Source organism: Phoca vitulina, unplaced genomic scaffold, assembly GCF_004348235.1.
Source record: "Phoca vitulina isolate PV1807 unplaced genomic scaffold, GSC_HSeal_1.0 scaffold90, whole genome shotgun sequence".
Taxonomy (NCBI): Eukaryota; Metazoa; Chordata; class Mammalia; order Carnivora; family Phocidae; genus Phoca; species Phoca vitulina.
The window spans coordinates 2,766,898-2,786,876 of record NW_022589793.1 but is presented as its reverse complement, the minus strand read 5'-3'; the positions used below and the strand labels follow the sequence as shown (position 1 = coordinate 2,786,876).

Here is a 19,979-nt window from a genome sequence, read left to right as displayed (position 1 = left end):
AAACTCTCCATCTTCAAGCACAGGGTTCTTTAATTATAGGGAGAGGGTGGACAGTTTATAAATGTAAGCCCCCATCCATTAAAATGCTGAGGAATTGGCTCAGTGTTCCTGCACTTTGCTTTGTCCCACATGTCAGGAATCTCTCCACAGATCCCAAGCCTCCAGCTCTTTGTGGAGTCATGGTTGAGCTTTGTTGGTGTTCGTGAACAAAGACACAAGGCGTGATGAATCCTCCAGGCCCTCTCAGACTTTATACCAGCAGGGTTGCATTTTAATCAAAGACATAGCTTTCAGTGCTTGCTGGAACCTCACATTGCCTCTTACATCCCAGTGATGGCAGAACAATGGCGGAGCTTAGTTGCAGCTAAAGGGAACTCAGAGCAGAGAGACTGGAACACGCCAAGGGCCTGTTTCATCTCCCAGCGGGGAAGATAAGGCAGAACTAGAAGGAAATCTTCCGACAAAAGTATGAAAATGGCTCCTTCGGTTTCTCTCCTCAACCACTTGAAGTTTGTCAACAGAATTAAAATACAGCTGTAGCAGCGATTCTCAAAGGTTTTCGTCTCGGGACTCCTTATATTTGTGCAAATTATTGAGCCGTAGTTAACATGGGTTATATTTGCCCATATTTCCTAACTCAGAACATGTAAATATATTTATTTAAAAATTCATTTGCAAGCAATGTTAAACCCAACTGCATATTAACAGAAATAACATATTTATATGAAAAATAACGATATTTTCTAAAACCAAAAAAAAAAAAGTAAAAGTAGAAGAGTGGTATTTGTTTTTACATTTTTGCAAATCTCGTTAATGTCTGGCTTAATAGACAGATTCTCATATCTGCTTCTGTACTTGGTCTGCTGCCAAATGTTTTGGTTGAAGCATAGGAAGAAAACCCAGCCTTGCACAAATATGTGGTTGGCAAAGAAGGAGTATCTGAATAGCCTTTGAAGATAATTGTGGATATTCTTCTTTGATACTACACCAAAACTCAACAACAGCCGTTTCTTAAAGGCTGGTTGCAATGTGGAATCTGAATCCATATTAATTAACTTTTCATGCTCTTGGGCATGAAAATCCTTGTTCTCACACCATATTTTGACCGAATCTTTTACTCAGGGATAATTTTTTAACATCATGCATTGGTCATTTGGGAAATATTGGTTCCCTGAGTTATACAGGTCTCCCAAATTTGGCACATGTCATGACACAATATAAAAAAAAAAAATCACATTCACCCAAGAGGGCAGATACCAGCAAAATTGTAATTTTCATTTGAAATCTTGAATGTTATCATTGGCAATAGTTGCCATCAGTGGCTTTCCTTGAAGTGACAGGCTCACTTAGCTCATTTTCGAGAAAATGTCTGCCAAATATCCAAGCCTGAATAACCATAATTTGCCTGTCAGTCATTCTTTCAAGTAAATTTGGTGTTCCATGGAAAAAACTGCAGCTAGTTCAGCACACAACTCAGTTGCACACGTGGCTTTGCTGGAGACCAACGGTGTGCTTTGGCTCGTCACCGAAGCACTTTCTGGGTACTTCCCATTTTGTTATATGGGAGGTTCGAGATGTCATAGAATTTAATAAGATGAATCCTCCTTTACTGTTTCATTGAGGACCTTTCAAAGGGAAACTAGCATTTCCTTTCACTGGGAGGGAGTGGTGGTGATGAATTCAGTGACAACTAGGATAGGTTGGCGCCACTCCTTTTGTGGGAGCTCAGACTCCAACAGCGTCACCCACTGCTGCTTTGGCATCATCCGTGCAAATGTCAACACCATGAAAAAGGCAAATCACGGGGCGCCTGGGTGGCTCAGTCGTTAAGCGTCTGCCTTCAGCTCAGGTCATGATCCCAGGGTCCTGGGATCAAGCCCCGCATCGGGCTCCCTGCTCAGCGGGAAGCCTGCTTCTCCCTCTCCTACTCCCCCTGCTTGTGTTCCCTCTCTCTCTCTGTCTATGTCAAATAAATAAAATTAAAAAAAAAATCTTAAAAAAAAAAAAAGGCAAATCACATCTTATTACTACTCTGAAGTAGTTCTGATCTTGCAGACCCCCCATGAAATGGCCTTTGGGGGCCTCCCTTATCCCCCAGGGTTAACAGAACGCACTCTGAGGACCCTGCGCTATCCCATCAGCATTAAGGACCTCGGTTCTCAGACTTGAAAGACTCAGGGTTGAGTCCTACCACTACCACTCACTAGATGGGAGAACTGGGATGTTACTATGCTGAATTATATTTGCTCATCAGTAAAATGGATGTAATACCCCATAGGGCTCTTGAGAGAACTGAGTGAGAAAATGCATGTAAAGCACTCGGTATGCACTTGCCATTGTTATTTATTAAGGGCTAATCTTTCCTCAATGTGGCTCCTCTGGGGGATATTCTAGAATACAGATTCCCTAAGGTTTCCACCACCTCAGCAACCAGTATGAAAAGAGGCTTAAGATGTGTCACTAGAGACCATGAATCTGATTCCCTGATAGGGTCTCCATCAGCTGTATCACTGGCTTTGCCCCCAAAAGCAATGTGAAGATTTGGGGGATGAAGCAGAATGGTGGTAACCATGTTCTGGAGGGTTCCTTGCTGTGGGCAGAACGATGCAGATGGGCAGATTCTGTCCAGTCTGTTTATCACAGGAAGATGGTAATAACCAACACCAAGTTAGTACTTGTACGTGCCAGACACTGGTTCTATGTGCTGTACAAATATGAACTCATCAAATACCCAAGCAACCTTATGAGGAGGGACAATAACACCCCCATTTTACAGATGAAAACAGAAGACACAGGGAGGTTAAGTAGCATTGGTACACCGTTGTGCACCGTGATACATTGTTGACCTGGGATCTGAGCCCAAGCAATCTGACCATAGAGGTGAGCTCTTAACTACTACACTGTACCGAGAAAGCAGAAAAAAAGGAGGGGGGGGGAAGTATGATTTTTCCAGAAGGTTCTTTCCCCCACCCCAAGACTTATATTTAAAAAAGCCCAATTTTGCTCAGAAATGACCTGTTTAAAAAAAAAACAAACCTTTGAGTCACTCCAGGAAACTCCAGGAAAAATGAAAACTGTACCAAAAAGCCCAAGTGTGACACAAACAAATATATGGCATGACTTTGAACAACTGGATAAGCGTTAGAAAAAAAGACTCCATTTGGACCTTTTTGTTTGTTTTTTTGAATGGCTACAAGATGGTGACATTGAAAACGCAAAGAGAAAAATGAAGTCCTAGGAATCAACTTTGCTTTGCACTGAACATTGTCCCCCTAATCATAATAATTTCATTGGCTTTCAAACTTCAGAATCGACTCATAGCCCCAGCATGGGAGACATTAGCGTGGTTACAGAGTCAAATGCAAACGGAATGAATTCTTGGTAAAGAGAAAGCAAAAGTACAACTAACGGACACGGGTAAGTGGAAAGGGGGAATGTGGACACCACCATTCTAGAAAGTGGGAAGCTGAGACATTCTACCCAAGGTGGATGTGAAAAGAAATAAAGATTTATGCTATTTTTAGAAACTAGAAAGGGAATCAATATAGAGGGTAGAATGATTTAACTAAATCCTCACCTATTATGGCAGGAAGTCAATAGCTTACAAATCAAGAAACAGAGGATAAACACGTTATTTAGAGATATAGATGTAACCACCGCAAGAGCCGAATCAGAAATGGTTAAAGAGGGGGGAAAAAAACCCTTGCTCTGAGCAGTAGAACTTGGGGTGAAGGGGAGGAAGAGCCCCTGAGGTGGATGCTTGTCATTAAGAGCCCTTCTACATGATTTAATTTTAAAAATAATGTGCATGATTAAATGCCTTAGTAAATTATAAGATAATTTTTAAAAGCTTTTGAGTAAATTGTGAAGAATTTGAACTGGAAGAGAAAAATATACCCTTTCTAATCTCTTTGACATGGTAGAGCAGAAAGATAGGGAAATGATATTTATTAGAGATTCATGGAAGTAGCAGTCATCTGGGGGAAAAGGGATGAGTGATACAGATAGAGTACAGAGGAACTCTTGCCTTGTCTGTTTTGTCTTAAAAGTTTATATTGAGAATGTGTTTTTGTGTTACTTTGGTGTTAAAAGTATTTTAAGAAAATACAATAAGAAAAATATGCCACTCAAAAAGCATGACAAAAATCAAATACCCAGGCTTTTTTTTTTTTTAAGAGAGTTTAAAAATGTAAACCAAGAGAAATGTGTAGTCACTCATTTTGTCTCCATGGATTTCTAGAAGTAGGCTGTTGTCCTGCTTTCTTTCCCATCTGCTTAAGGATAGGAAACCAGGAGCTCTGAATTCATTTCCATTCCAGCCTCCAGCACTTTGGAGAAGTCCGTTCTCCTCTGGGTAACCTATGCAGCCTTGCGGTGCATTTGGCAAATGTGTTTTGGGCATCTGTTGTAGGCCAGACCCCTTGGAGACATGCAAGCCCCTAAGAGAACATTCTGTGTCAAGCCTCCTCTCCCCCTGACTAACCCAGGGCTCCTACTGCATCTTCCAGGAGTATCCTGCTCTGTTTACCTGGAGGCAGTTTCTCAGTGTTTTCCCTTTACATTTCTGAACTTCCCAAAGACGGGAACTTGTCTATTTTCTTCTCTGCTGAATCCTCAGCACCTAGCATAATGTCTAGCACCCAGTAGGTGCTCAGTAAGGACACAGAGAGCCAGGGAGCCAGGCTGGAGTTCCTCCAGATGCAAATCACTCACTTCACACCTCCCCCCCCCATTGGCTCTCCAGGCTGAGAAGGGAGACCAGGATGGGAGAAGATGACCGCCTGAGCTGGAGGAGGGTGAGAATCTGAGTTAGGAGGGGCTGCCCATCGGGAAGGATGAGTCTAAGAACTTCATGAGATTCGATACACATGAGAAACTTCCATGTCACTGTCATCCCCCCATTTCCCCACAGTAAAGAAATACAATACTGAAAACAGTAAGGGACCATGGCTTGCTTTCAGGGGGAGAAGGAAGATGATGGTGAAGGGATGCTGTTCCATTGTGCCCAGTCTTCGAGAAGCGCCAGGGCAAGGTGAGGCAAAAACTTTAAAGACTAGAGCTGAAGTTCTTGCCTGCAAGAAGCAAGGGAGGTCACAGGACAAAGCATTACTTCCATCAAGCAGCAAATAACTCTATTGAGAAGACCCGGGCATGGCAAACTCAAGAACATGTCAGTCTTGGGCCACAGTCTGGGGTCAAGTCCCCTCAACTGATACACCCCCTCCTCTGAACTCATCATCCTCTTCAGCTGCAGCGACTCCCTTGCTCTTTGATCACCCCAGCCACGTCCCACCCCTGGGCCTTTGCATTTGCTTTTTCCTATCTGGAATGCTCTTTCCCCCTGATAGCCACCTGGCTTGGTTCTTCATCTCCTTTGTATCCAGGATTAAATGTCACCTTCTCAGGGAAGCCTACCTTGATCACACTACTTACAATCTCATCCCCCTTCCCACTCTATTGCATCTTTGAGCTTTTGGATGGTTTGGAGAAAGTCCATAGTGCTGGGCTGGGACTGTCCATTACCTAAGCCAAAGGGATGGCGCTGCAGCCCAGCCCTAGGGAGTATAACTGGAAAATCATCTTTGGGGGTGGACTAGACAGAATTTTCCTTGGTTCAGACCTTATTATCTCTTGGAACCCAACCCTGCCATCTCCCCCGTGCTCGGGAGCTAAGCCATCACTCACCACAGAGTGAAGAAGCAGAGGAGAGCAATTACTATGCTATGCAGCAGACCTTTGACTCAGATTAACATTATTGCCTCTTGATTTGATCTTTTTATTTTTCTCTAAACACTTAGAGCATTTTGATCACAAGCCAGATTCGTCTTTGGTGAAAAGTAATATTTTGAAAAGCCAGGACTTACTTGGTAGGATATATTTTAAGGCATTTTAAGCTGATAAACAGTTAATTGGTTCTGCCGTCCTGTAATTTGCAAAGGGTCACAACAATTTGTTGTAAATAATGCATCTGTATGAACTGCTGCATGCCAAAACGAATTTCCACAGGTGACAGTAGGATTTTGTAATAGTTGAGATGGTGGAAGATGCTTCAACAGTTACCCATGATTTCTGGAATCATTTTAAGAGGTAGGTATTATTGTATTCCAAGGCAGCTTTGCATGATGCAGAATAGCATATGCTGCAGAATACAGAGTTGTGGAGATTCCATTTCCTAAACATGCAGGTAACCAAATATATATATAGACTCTGAAGCACAAGGAATAGAAACAGTGTCTGCTGGATTTGCCCACAATATGTCCACACAACATGTATTTACTTTTGTCTTTCCCCAGGTTGTACCCAGACTGTTGAATGACTCTGAATAATTTTTGAGGAAAAAATGGAAAATAAGGGATGGACAAATGATGTGGAGATTTTCGAGACTGACTGTGAAGTCAGACTTCCTCAAAACACAGGCTACTGAATTACCAACAATTAAGACAGAGGTTATAAGATACATTATTTTAAAAGCGGTTTATAAGTACTTAAGAGCAGAATAGCAATTGGTAGCAATTAGCATGGGTTCACTAGGAGAAGCTCAAGATAACTGAATTGCCTACCCTCAAGCAACAAACTCAGTGCATATTTATTGAGCATCTACTATGTGCCAGTTCAGCAAAATAAGGTTGGTAGTGTATTTGGGTGGCAACAAGATAGTTGATAATATTTCTTACAACATGCAGGTTGAAAGGTAGATGTACGGTGTCAGGCTTTGCTTGCCCCAACCTCATCCCTGTTGCCCACTTCTGGCCTCTCCAACCCCAAGGTCACCAAGAACCCGGCCTGGTGGTACATTGGTCTATTGCATGTCTAGTGGGTATTTGTGCTCTTCAAAGATGATTTTGGCTCTTTAAGTGCTGTATGAGAATCAGGCTGCAGATCCCTAAACCAGAACTTGATTCCTGCATGACACAGAGTCAAAAGCTCAAAGAAATCAAACAAATGACGTGTCCAAGTTTACTCCTCGGAAAGTGGGACAGCCGTGAACCTAATAGCATCCCCAAGTTTGCAGACACCCAAATCCAATGTAGAAGATGCAAGAATCTCCAATGTTTTGCCCACTTGAGTCTAATCAGAAACTCCTTAAGAAACTCGGCTCTTCTCACTCCCAAATGATTGGTGTTGCCATTTAAAGAAAATTTACATTTGATCTCCAGAGGTGGTGTTTCTCAGCAGCCCAGTGCTACCATATCTAAATCTTGTTAGCTCTACCATTTCTTTTCCCTGACCTTCCTGGATTTGTAATAAAAATTGGGAAAGGTTGGATAATTATTTTACACAAAATTCCGGTTGTTGAATGGCTAAGAGCTAGGGACTGGCATCAAACCCTCCTTGACATAGGAGTGAGCAGGTTGGAGGGGCGCCTGGGTGGCTCAGTCGGTGAAGCATCTGCCTTCTGCTCAGGTCATGATCCTGGAGTCCTGGGATGGAGCCCCACATCGGGGTTCCCTGCCCAGCGGGGAGTCTGCTTCTCCCTCTCCCTCTGCTCCTCCCCAGCTCATGCTCTCTCTCTCTCACTCACTCTCTCTCTGATAAAAAAATAAAATCTTAAAAAAAAAAAAAAAGGAGTGAGCAGGTTGGAGAAGACCTGCCCACCAGGCCCGAGTCCTTCTATGAAGGCAGTGCAGTGTGGTGTTGAGGGTGCAGCTCCTGGGGAGCACACTAGCAGGCGATCTAGCGCAAACTACTTCACTTCTATGAGCCTCAGTCTGCTGTGGGTGGAGCTGGTCTACTGAGTAGTACACAGGCTATTATGAGTTGCATCTATTTACATTAAGTGCTTATCCAAGCGCCTGGAGTACAGTCACCAAAAGCAGCACAGGGTAGGGTTGAAATCCCAGCTCTGCCTCTTACTAACCATGTGCTCTCTGGGTCTCCGTCCTCCTACTTGTAAAGTGGGGATATTAGCAGTATCTACCTCCTGAAAACGTAACAAGGATCAAATGACATTTGCCAAGTGCTCACTTAGAACAGTGGCTGGTATATTGTATGTGTCTGTTAAATCAATCAGTCAATCAATGCTCAGGGGTTAGTCTAGAAATAAACGCTCGGTCTGCCCTAGTAATCGTAGCTTGGCACACAGAAGGTGTTCATTAAGTGTGCTATTTATTATTTCCTTGGCACTTCTTTCTGGGGTTCTCATGGCCCAGCCTCTCCTTCTGCAGCTTCCTTGGAAGCAGCCTCCAAGATCTCTATGGACACCCCACCTGCTTACTGATTCCAGGAGGAAGGGCAGATCTGCCCTGGACGTGGGTCCTCTCATGCAGACCCCTTAGGCTGGAGAGCTGCTAGTCTCGACTTGACTGTTCTCCTCCATCATTTTGGAGCAAGCCTCCGTAGACCCTTAAAATGGGAGTCGAATCCTGATAATTTCTTCTTCATCTCTGCTTTTCTTTCCAGTTTTCACCAGCTCCTCTGCTCCCAGCCCCCGAAGTGTCAATGCTACTTAGGGTTTTGTCACTTTCCCTCTTCATACCCACTGGGTTTTCTCTGGCACCTCTTGTGTACTTTTGCATCTTCAATTCCCACCTAGGTTTGGGTGATCCTCAGGTCATCCCAGCTTTCACCTCTGCCCTAGGCTCTACATTAGTGATTCTTAACATTTTTGGGGGATGAATATGTCTCCATAAAAGCACCCATTTCCAGAATATTTGTCTTGAGTTTCATGAGCATGCTGAACCTCATCCACGGAGCAAATGGAGGAGGATTTCTATCTGACTTCCAATACCAACAGCCTCTCTTTTGTGGACATCAATTTCTTCACCCTCACTTACTCAGTGACCATGTCTGATCGAGTCTACCTTCACCCTGTCTCTAGTGTCCTGTTCTTTTCATTGCCATCAGAACACCGGCTCCCAAAGTTTTCCCCTCTTGCTAGCCCCCACAGGCATCGTTCCCTGTGTACCTGGGCAGGGGCTGCATTTTCCTGGAGCCCTTTATGAGGGAAGGATCTCACTGACTTTCTTTCAACCTCTCTATGTCTCAGGAAGAAGTGAAGTACTACCTGCGCAAAGAGCTAAGTGCAAGTTCTCCAGGAAAGAGAAGAAGACTCAGAATACTGGGTCAGACAAAGAGTCAGTGATAAAGGTGAATAGTACAAAAAAAAAAAAACCCCACCACCACTGCCACAACAACCAATATTCTCGGGAAAACAAAGGGTACTTCTAGAAATAAAATGTTATTGTAGATTCCTCCATGCCTCTCCAGTGAGATATAACAGGAGTTGGCAAACTTTACTTCTTCTGTAAAGGGCCAGACAGTAAATATTTTAGGCTTTGCAGGCCAAGCAGCAAAACTGAGGATACTATATGTTATACATATATAACAAGAGAGAAAACAAATTTCCATAAAATTTTTATTGGCAATGTGCAGAAGTATAGATGCTGAAATGTGAATTTCTCGTCATTTTTATGTGTCATGAAATATTATTGGATATTATCTAATTTTTTGAACTACTTAAAATGTACAAAATATTCTCAGCCTGTGGGTTGTACAAAAATAGTCAATGGACTGAATTTGGCCCATGGGCTATAGTTTGCCACCCCTTGAGATACAGTTATGTATCACAGTAGATATACATATACACCATTGGGTTTTCAACTTCAGAATTTTAGAGACAAAGCATGATGACATATACCCTGTTTACTGAAGAATCTCAAATTAGTGGAGTGTGAATGTTTAACTGTTTTATTTTTAGCTTTCAACTGTGTTATATCCAATCTCTCATTTTCTCAATGATATTTTGGGTGGGGGCGCCTGGGTGGCTTAGTCGATTAAGCGTCTGCCTTCAGCTCAGGTCATGATCCTGGGGTCCTGGGATCGAGCATCAGGCTTCTTGCTCAGTGGGGAGTCTGCTTCTCTCTCTGCCTGCCTGCCACTCCCCCTGCTTGTGCTCTCTCTCTCTCTCTGACAAATAAATAAAATCTTTAAAAAAATGATATTTTGGGCAGAGGTCATAACTTTCCACTCACTTTTGCCTGTTAAAACTTCCAGATTGCAATGCGCTATCTCTGCTCATCCCTCTTTTAGATTCTAGCGCCTTCAGTGTGTTGTGGCAGGGAACAGGAAGAAAAAAAAGGCCAAAATGTCACTTCACTTAGCTGGGTGAAGTTGCAAACCTTTACTGTTGTTACTACTTCCCCAGCTAACACTGATCGTCAGGGTTCTCTGCGTGGCAGGGATCGACATGTTGACTGACTTTTGGAGACACGTGCTTTGGTGATTGGAGAACCCTAGGGGGTCTTCCCACTGCAACTTCCCTCCCCCATGTGGGATATCTGAGTCTGATCCAGTCTCTTCCATCCCCCTTTGGCTTCCATCACTGGCAACTCATGGCCCCATGCTGCCGGACCTGCAGTTGAACCATACAGTACCCTGTGAACAGTTTTTAAAGCCCCTCCTCCCTTTGGATGGACTCAGCTCTAGGCCAAGATGCATGGTTTGGGGATTGGGGCAGGGGGCCCACTCTCAGCCCCTGCATCACCACTAAGCCCAGCAGCCCTGTGCAGGGCAACATTGTCATGAATGTTATGTAGCTCTGACTGGGGTCTTCTTGCCTATTGGGCTGCTCTCTTGGGTGGGATACTGATAAAATCGCTCAAGCTCAGCTCTTCACTAGCAGATCCACACAACCTGCAAAACCTCCTCATTCCACAAAGGTGGCCCCATAGCCATTCCTTCTCTCAGCCTCCTTACTAAAGTAGGCACGTGAGCAGTGTCCAACCCAGGAATGTGATGCCAGTCTCTCTTTTTTGCAGGCACCCTCAATCTTTCTGCATGATTTTTCTTGGAGCCACAGGTAACTCACTGAAGAACAAGTTTTGGGAGAAAGGGAGGTGGCATAAGGAAGCTAGCTTATCATTTGTCTTTGCAAATGGGTATTGTCTAAAAAGGATAAATTAAGGACTACTGGCCAATGTATTATTTAGAGGGATGAAGGAATAAAGGAACCACAAAAATAGAAATAGTTGAACAGGGCTTGCTACTGTGTGTCTTCATTTTACAGGTAAGGAAGCTCATGCTCAGAGGGGAAACAATTTCCCAGGCATTGCAGCCAATAAATGGCAGGATCAGGTAAGAACTCAGGTCTACCTGACCTCAAGACCCCTGCTGTTATCCCATATTCTCTGTGGTCAGAGAACAGTTCATAAGTGATTAAAGGCCCGTTTGCTCCTATAATGAAAAAGTGGGCTCTGGCAGGGTCGTGTGGATGGAGGAAAAAGCAAAACAACATTGGAGTTTTGTGGGCTTCTCTTTAACCTGAGAAACATTGGTTTCACGGGGGGTGCTTCCACATGTCAGAGTATAATTTTTAAATAGTTAGAAACATAATTTTCCTAAAATATACAATGAGCTCATGTCAAATTTAGTTCAACTCATCAATGAGAGAACTAGCAGAATGACAAAGCTAGTTCAAAGGAGGATGTTATATATATTTTTCAGGGAAAAAATTCCGAAGTAAGAATGTCAAGTTAGATGTAAAACTGATTCATGTCCTAGAGGTGGGCAATAAATCTACAACATTTGAGCTTATCTCTTCTAATGAACATAAATCATTTGCACCTCTAATGAGCAAATTTATGTGCATCTTTCCAAGTTTTCTACAAGTAAACATCTAACTATACCACAGCCCTTTATCTATAATGAAACTAAGTCAAAAATTACATTCCTCTAAAGAATCCGATGATCCCTTCAGTAAGATTGTTAGAGACTGCTCTAAGAGAACATTCAAAGGACACAGTCATCTTTTTTTGTGGGTTTTTTTCTTGTTTTACTTTTTTTGACACACACTAGTAACCCACACTAGTCACCATGTTAATAACCCACACTGGTTACCCAACCTTGGAAGGTGGATCACTTGCCTTTTTTTCTAATCCAGAATATAAAATTTCAAGTGATGAAGTAAACAGAATTATTTTCAAATCATCTACTTCTTAAAATGGGTAGGATCTTAGAGTCAGAAGATAGGGGGCTGGGTTTGAGGTAGAAAGAAGAGGAGTAGGTCTTTTCCACCAATGATAGAACTGGGAATAAGATTCAGAATATTTAATCACAGGTAGGACGTGAGACCAGCCAGTCAGAATGGATGCTTCCATAGCATCATGACGGGATCATGATCATGATGGCTTCTGCTGGGCCAGGTCTTAACTCTTTACTGGACAGATCTCGTAGATGTCTGGGAGGTTCCAGAATAGGCTAGGATAGCTATAGTGGTGGTGGGAGGGGGAGGGTTGATGGGGGACTTGGACCAGATGCTGTTTACCTAGAAGTAGGAAAGTATTTCAACATTTTAACAAGCAATATGGCTATACAGACATGTTCTGGTTGAATATTATCATGCTCACACCTCAACCTCTGCCACCTCCCCAATCCTGACTGGTCCCACAAACACAGGCATAGTCACTCACCCTCATTCTGCCTTAAGATTCCAGTCCACTTCTCTCCTTTATTTGCCTCTTGGGCTTTAGAGGCAAAGAGGAAGCATGCAGGGAAAGGACCAGGGAGAAGGTCAAGAGTAGGGAAGAGAGAGCATTCTGCACCCACATCTAAGGAAAGATGCAGCATCAAATGCTGGAGTAAAGGAGCAGAAGTGACTACTCAGTACAGTTCCTAAGCTGTAGAGATAGAGCAGTCCTCCAAACAGACAAGGATCCCTGTCCTTATCTTCTACTGGAGGGAGATAGGAAATATGAAAAGTATATGAGTTACTGTATGTGGGAGCACCCAGCACAGGGCTTGGCACATAGGAAATACTCAACCACTGTTATGTCCTTCTCTTATCCCTGTCCTTAATCATATCTTTGCAGCTTCCCCGAAGGCTTCTGAACACATAAATAAAGCTGCAACCCCATCTGGCTGAAAAAGTCAACCATCTGGAGATTTGGAGATATGGGGGAACTTCTAATGACTGGCTAATTTTTTTTTCAGTTTTTCAGCCAGATGTTTGATGTCATCCAGGCCCATCTGTAGCTATTTCTGCTATTGAAACTCTTTTCCATAATTTCAAGTTCCTTGTCCTAAAAGCTAAGTGGGCTTTATTTTCTTAGTCAGCATTTTTTTTTTTTTAATGAATTGAAAAAGTGATCACTGACTAATGGAGAATAACTCAGGAATGAAATATGGAAATAACAGAAATTTGGATTAAAGGGGCCTTTAAACTGGCAGCCCATGGGTCAAATTCAACGACAAGGCAAGTTTGGCTTGGCAGGCAGTGCATTTTTAAAAAGTTAACTTAGTTGCCCACATTTTAAAAAATCAAGAGATTTTACACATGGATTTTAAATACTTGGTACACATTTCCCCAGAGTAAATATCAACTCAAGTCACATAGTAATTGTCCCTTGGATGAGGGCCTGTGTTCTCCGGTTTGCCTCTGTCCCCACCATTCTCTGTTGCCCCCCACACAGAGACCATGTTTCAGTTACCATATATCTTCTCAAGTGCAGTGACTTCCCCCTATAGAATTAAGTGAAACGCTTGTTTCAACTGTTACATTACCTGCCTCGTCCACATGGACATTGGGATTTGTTCACTCCCTAATCTTATCTGAAGCTTTCATTTCAGAATTGGATAAACTGAGGCCCAAAGGAGGAAAAGAACATGCACAATTCCCGTAACTGGTAGTGACAGAAATGTGATGAGCGCTCAGGGTTCCTTGCTACCAGTCCAGCGGGGTCTTTCCACTCTGTAAATACATCACTTTGCTTATGTCTAGGACTCCAAGGAGTCTTATTCATGGGGGAATCATACACCGAACATGTTTTCATTCAAATCCACATGCTGCCATTGAAAACACGCAGCAAGTTGGGGCCCTACTTTGTGAATGCCTTGTGTGCTTTCCAGATACAGATAATGAGTCAGGCTTTCTGAATGTGGGTGTCTCTACATAGGTCGATTGTTTCTTCATTCAAAACGTGTCCTTTGCCGTCTCCGAGTTTGTCTGATGTCTCCTGCACCCCTGCAGATGAGGCACAGGCATGCTGAGTGTTCTGGGACCTGAGGCTTCTGAATGGAAAAACCCATGTGTCTGGGCATTCTCACAAGCTAATGTTTGTACCAATAGCAACCTACCCACTGGAGCATGAATTAATGTTCTCTAGCAAATGCTCCGAGGAGCAACATGGCTTAGTTGAAGTAGTACCTATTGGGTTTCGGTATGTGACCTCAGGCAAGTCATATAATCTCTCTAGGCCTCAGTTTCCTCACCTATAAAATGAGGATAATAAAAATACCTCCATCAGTGAGCTCCTCTGAAGAGGAAAAAGTTAATTTTTCAAAATTGTCAGAACAGTGCTAGCACAGAGTAAGTACTAAATAGAAATGACATTCTGGTGAGTTATAGAAATGAAAACTGGAAACATCCTTTCTCTCCTTTGAGTGATGGATCCTCTTTAACACATGTAATGGTTGCCAGGCCCATAGTAAATACTCAATATGTGTTGGCTTTAACATCAAAATTGCTTGGAGGAGTTTCAGAAAATTCAGATCCACCACAGACCTATGGAAGCAGAGAATCTAGTTGTGAGGCCTAATAATCTTTTTTTTTTTTTTTTTTTTAAAAAAACGCTCCCCATGTGATTCTGATGACTAGCCAAGTTTGGAAACACTGATGTAGTTTCTTTATTCTTGAATATCTTTGGTGGTGGAGAACCCATACCTCTTAGGGGTGGGAGAACACACCCCTTCCACATTGCATGGTTATTTATATTGAGGTAAAACCTGTTTTCCTCTAGCTCTTACTTCTACCCCCTGGAGGCCACATAGAACATTTCAAATCTCTTTCCCATATGACAACTCTTCAGATATTTGCAGACAGCTGTCATGTCCCTCCTGAGCATTCTCTTTTGGACAAAATAGCCACATTATCTCATGGCTCTTAAAAAAGTGTGGATGAACTGACCCTTCTAATTTGATATCAGGGAAAACTGAGCTGCAAGACCTCCAGTTATTCTTTGACACTAAAGGACCAGAAAAATGAGGATGTTGAGACTCTCAGGAGACAGGAGATACTGAATTAGAGATGGTGATATACCTTTCTTCCAGAGGATGGATTCTGCCTACTGCATGCAGGAAATCAGAGGTTCCTGAAATTCCTTGCACACTTGATATATTCAGTACACGAAGAAAAACCTTGGCTCAGATGCCAGCCAGGCCCATCTAAGTGTTGGTTCCATGGGTGTACACATAGCTAAAAATTCATTGTGACTCATTAAAGTTACCATATTTAATACTTCAAAAAATGTAAAAAAAAATATGGCTGAGTCAAATTGCATGAAGACTGCAACAAATTTTCTCAAAAGAATTCACCTGACCAAGAGCATATCTTGGATGCATCCAGTTCCATCTTGATTCAAATTCTCACTTCTCCCACTAAGCCCACAGAATGCCTGGGTGGGGTTCCAATTCCTTGTACAAACTGTGGGTGTAGGACATGATGTTGGAGAAAAGAGAAACCATCAGTTGAGAAATTCTGAGCAAGGATTTAGAGATTTTAGGCCCTAATGGGGGAAGCCAAAATTGGTGTTTAATTGTACATTCCCAGGTTTTGCTCCAAGAAGAAGAAGAACTGGAAATAACTGAAACATGGTCTACATGTATACCTTGTTTGGCTCAGATTTTTTGTGCCATCCATAGAACCATGTAGACATCAAAACATCCACCAAATCACAGCTTTACAAAGGTAATTCAATTCTTTGTTGTCAATAGAGGAAAGAGAATTATGGAATTTCCCCAAGGTAAATGACTTCACCATATCTGATTACCAATGATCATAAATATTAGATTTTTGTCAATGTTTGGGAAAGAATTGTTCTAAAATTTCCATCATTACACTGGATAAACTAAGAGCTTTGGATACTGCTAATTCATGATCACCTATTCCAAAGGAATCATTTCCCAGATTGATAAGCGAAGGTTGGAGGAGGTAAATGTCTTAGCCAAGGTCACACAGATAGTTTGCAGCATTGCCCAGGTCTTCTGACTTCAAGCACAATGATCCTTGTTGCATTTAAAGTAGTCTTTTCCTACCTGGGATTCCCACCAGTTGCAAATATGTGTTGGAAACAGAATTGACTGTAGTAGTGCTAGTGAGGAGAGCAGTTGTTCAGAGTGTCAGGACATGGGAAGAAGGCCAGGGAATGATGCAATATTACACTAGCAAGTGATGTCATAGCATGATTTCCTAAGTGATTTACATAAATGCAAGTTCTCAAAAAGCCCTGACCAATGCCAGCCAGTGGGAATGCAGGCATGGAGAACCAATGGCAAACAGGGGAGGGGAACATATAGGGAACCCAGATTTCCTTGCTCATCACTGTGACAAGCTTCACAGATTCCTCAGAAGCCTGAGAAAACTCCCTTCTGCCCCTCTAATCCAGTGCCTTCCCTCAGGCACATAAGTTTGAAAGAGCTTTGATTTTCTTCTCTATCTTTCTATTTACTACCACTGACATTCAGGCATTGCCCAGTGCTGCTGAGAGTGACTTCTGGTGTAGTGAAAGCGAGTTTAATAGTAAGACAGGCTACCCAAGAGCTTGACATTCTAAAAATTGGTCTGTCCTCCTCATTATAATTTAGAGCAAATTCTCAATTTTTAAAATTAGAAGCTATGATTTTTGGAGAATCAATCTTATGCAAATGTCATGAAAATATATTTGTTGAGTTTGGCAATGATTTAAGAAAGAAGACAGGTGGATATCAAATGCTAACACTTCAGTTTTGTTTTGATTCCAAACAGTGAAACATGTATTAATAAGGAAGTTTTGTTAAAATGTGTGTGTGTGTGTGTGTGTGTGTGTGTGTGTGTAGGGGTTCACATATGTTAGTCTGGTTGGCAATGCAAGTTCATGAAAATATCTACTTAGACCAAACTCAGAAGAAACTGATAAGACTATGTTAGAAATAAGGAAATAGCTCAGAGTGTGCCAGCCTAGCTCACAGTCTCTCTCTCTCTCCATCTCTCGCTCCCTCCCTTTCTCTCTCCTCCTTCCTCCCTGTCCCTCCCCCTCCACCACTGAAATGCAATTTAAGCTGAGCCAAAGACCCCATCACAAGCCACAGATCAAAGCAGTTCACAAAATGCTTAAGAATTTTGGATTTGGAGACTTTGCTCAACTGCAGAAGCTGCTTAGAGTGCCACAAAATCTCATCTCATGAAGCTTAAACCAAAAACAATCAACAAGACTCAACCTCTTCATCCCACACAGCATTAGTCTTGCTGGGAACAATCTGGACATCTGCACATTCTCAGCAATAATTCAAACTATTCCTCTTTCCCCATCACTGCCTCCATCTCCCCAAACACCCACTGGAATATCAGAATATCAGAAACTGCATTATTTGGGGCCATTGGGAGGAAATTGTAAATACCTTCTAGGCAGCAGGTCCTCCACAGCCCCGAATGGGTCATTACTTCTTCATTCTTCCTGCTGGTTTCATTATCACTTGTAGATTTAGTCCTGCACACACCTCTGGAATATAACCAGTAGTCCGTGCCCACTGCAATGGTCATTAAACTAAAAGCTGCGAAGGCTCCCACAGTGGTGATCAACATCTGGATACCTCTGTCACACATCCTCATAATTCTTCATGGTACTCTGGATGGCTGGGGGTTGGAGGGGTAGGTTCAATGCCAGAGGGGAAAATCACTCTGCAGCTGGGTAACCTAGGGCAGGCTCTTCCAAAAATTCGGGTCTCCTTTTGTCAGCATCCACAGAGACTTTAGGAAAGCTGGGATTTCCTGTCTGGAGCTCTCTCCGGTTCCCTGGGTCGCCTATGGCCCTTGGAAGGGTGCAGGCTCCAGGGGGTTGGTCCACATCACTGCTGCCTTCTGAGGATCCCTGGGTTCCTTTCATTCCTCAGGAGCTTGGTAAAGATGAGGGTCCGTGCAGGGCATGGCTCCGGAGCCTGGAGCTGCCAGCTCGGTTTGAGATGCGCCTGGCTCCTCACAGCCCCGGGAGACTCAAGGCAAAGAAATCCAGAGAGGTCTATGTGTGTGTGTGTGCGTGCGTGCGTGTGTGTGCGAGCGCGTGTGCTGGGGGTGAGGGCGGATGGCAAAAAATAGCACTGCTGGGAGGCGAGTCGCTGAGAAGAGTGTTCATTGCTTCCCCAGCCTCCCAGGAAAGCTCTCCGCCTGCTCCTGACACCCCCGCTCAAACTGGAGAAAAGACAGAGTCCTGGGGCTGGGGGCCGGGCGGTTTCATCGGAGGGCAAAGGTCCGCGATGCTGAAGGGACAGCTCCCGCCTGTTGCCCCGCCTCCGGCTCCCCAACGCCCAGGCTCTAGGTCGGTGGTGCTGAAGGGACAGCTCCCCCCGCTGCCGCCGCTGTTGTACCACCGCCTTTCTAGCGCCCGGGCTAGAGACCTGGGGTGCTGAAGGGTCGGACCTCCCTCCCGCCGCCCTTCCCCCGTCCCTTTCCAGGCCAGCTAGCCGGCTCGGCTCTGCCTAGTCAATCCCACGCTCCGCGCAAAGTTTCCGGAGCCCACGGCAGTCAGCGCCCCAGCTCGTCGGCGCTGCAGCACCACCTTGTTCCTCCGCTCCCGGAAGGGTTAAGGAAAGGGGAAGGGGAAAGAAGCCCGCAGCGCACTCTGGCGCGCTCTCAGCTCCCACCCAGCGCGGCGTTTCCCCCCCACCAATGAGCCAGGCAAGTTTGCCTTTTGCTGCGGGCGCCGCTGGAGCCCACTGGGGAAGACCGAGTCTTCTTAAAGGGACCGGCGACTCTGGGCGACGCATCTATGTCTCACTTGGGCGGGTAAAAAGTGTTGTCACAGGCACATCTGTGTATAGTCTGTCTCAGTTTGGTTCCCCAGAAAACAAACCAATATGTCTACCCTCCGTTCTCTGGAGCTCTGGTTTACACCGGAGACAACGTGCTCAGATCAGACCCGGAACTGTTCATATACATATGATCATGTATTCCTAAAAGACATCAGGAACTGAATGTATATAGACTCTGTTGTACATATATCACAGATTTGGGGCGACGGGGTGTGAGATATTGGTCTCTGAATACACCTCATATATTTTAACATTCTTACATTTGTGTGTGTGTGGGGGGGTGGGGGTTGATGGATTCAAGGTGGGAGAGTCCATGAAAATGTCAGATTCTTTCCAAAGGTCCTTGGAACGTTCATTTGTTAACATCTTTTTCTAAGTTAGACCATGAAGCAGGTGAAGTTAGGTCTGCTTTCCTTGTCAGTCCAAAGTGCAAATGCCATTGCACACCTGAAAGTTAATGAAACTCTCCCTTTGGAAAATAGTCGATGTTGCAAAAGATCAGCACTTGACCATCTTTCTATTACTATGTATTCTGGCATATACATGAGCACACACTGAGTTGACTAAGGACAGTCCACAGAATGCCTTTATTATTCTTTTCCTATGGCATGATGGGAGGGATACCCAGAGGCCAGGTTTTTGGAATTGAGGCTGCTTGGGTTGTTTCTGAGATGTGTCCACTGTCAACTGTCATGTTTGAGTGTTATTTAACTGGACAAAAATATAATGGAAGGTAATTCCAGACACATATAGTCCCCTGGTGCCATCTCTGGCTATCTGTCTGGGAGCTTCTATGCAGATGACTGAGTAGTAGCAATATATTGAAGAGTTCTCAAATGTATCAACTTCTCGGTGACTTTGCTACTTTGTGTGTGTGTGTGTGTGTGTGTGTGTGTGTGTGTGTTAAGGTCACTTGAAGACTTGATTCTTGGTGTTAGATAAACATATCTGTGCATACATAGGTTTGAATATCCGGTCGTGGTGTTAAATGTTAACCTGTGCTGTGTTCAATTTAGTTATGAGTTCGAATGCCTGCAAATTTGTTGCACAAGAAAAGGATGTATGCAAATATATATGTACCTGTATGCACTGTTGTGGGCCATGTGAATAGGTTTGCTGCAAATGCATAGCTGTGTGCATGGGTGGGTACACAAGCTTGTGTATAGATATAGTGCATGTTTGTGCACCTGTATTCATTTAATTAC

The 19,979-nt window shown here is 43.6% G+C and overlaps 1 protein-coding gene across 1 annotated transcript in view; it reads right to left on the bottom strand.

Moving 5' to 3' along the window:
* CACNG3 (calcium voltage-gated channel auxiliary subunit gamma 3) overlaps nt 1–18,794 on the bottom strand; it is an 84,363-nt gene extending 65,569 nt beyond the window's left edge. Inside the window, exon 1 of the mRNA XM_032396195.1 lies at nt 17,368–18,794. Within this exon, the coding sequence (XP_032252086.1) occupies nt 17,368–17,578 (211 nt within the window). The 5' untranslated portion in view covers nt 17,579–18,794. The remainder of the gene's footprint in view (nt 1–17,367) is intronic.
* Between the last annotated feature and the right edge of the window lie 1,185 nt (nt 18,795–19,979).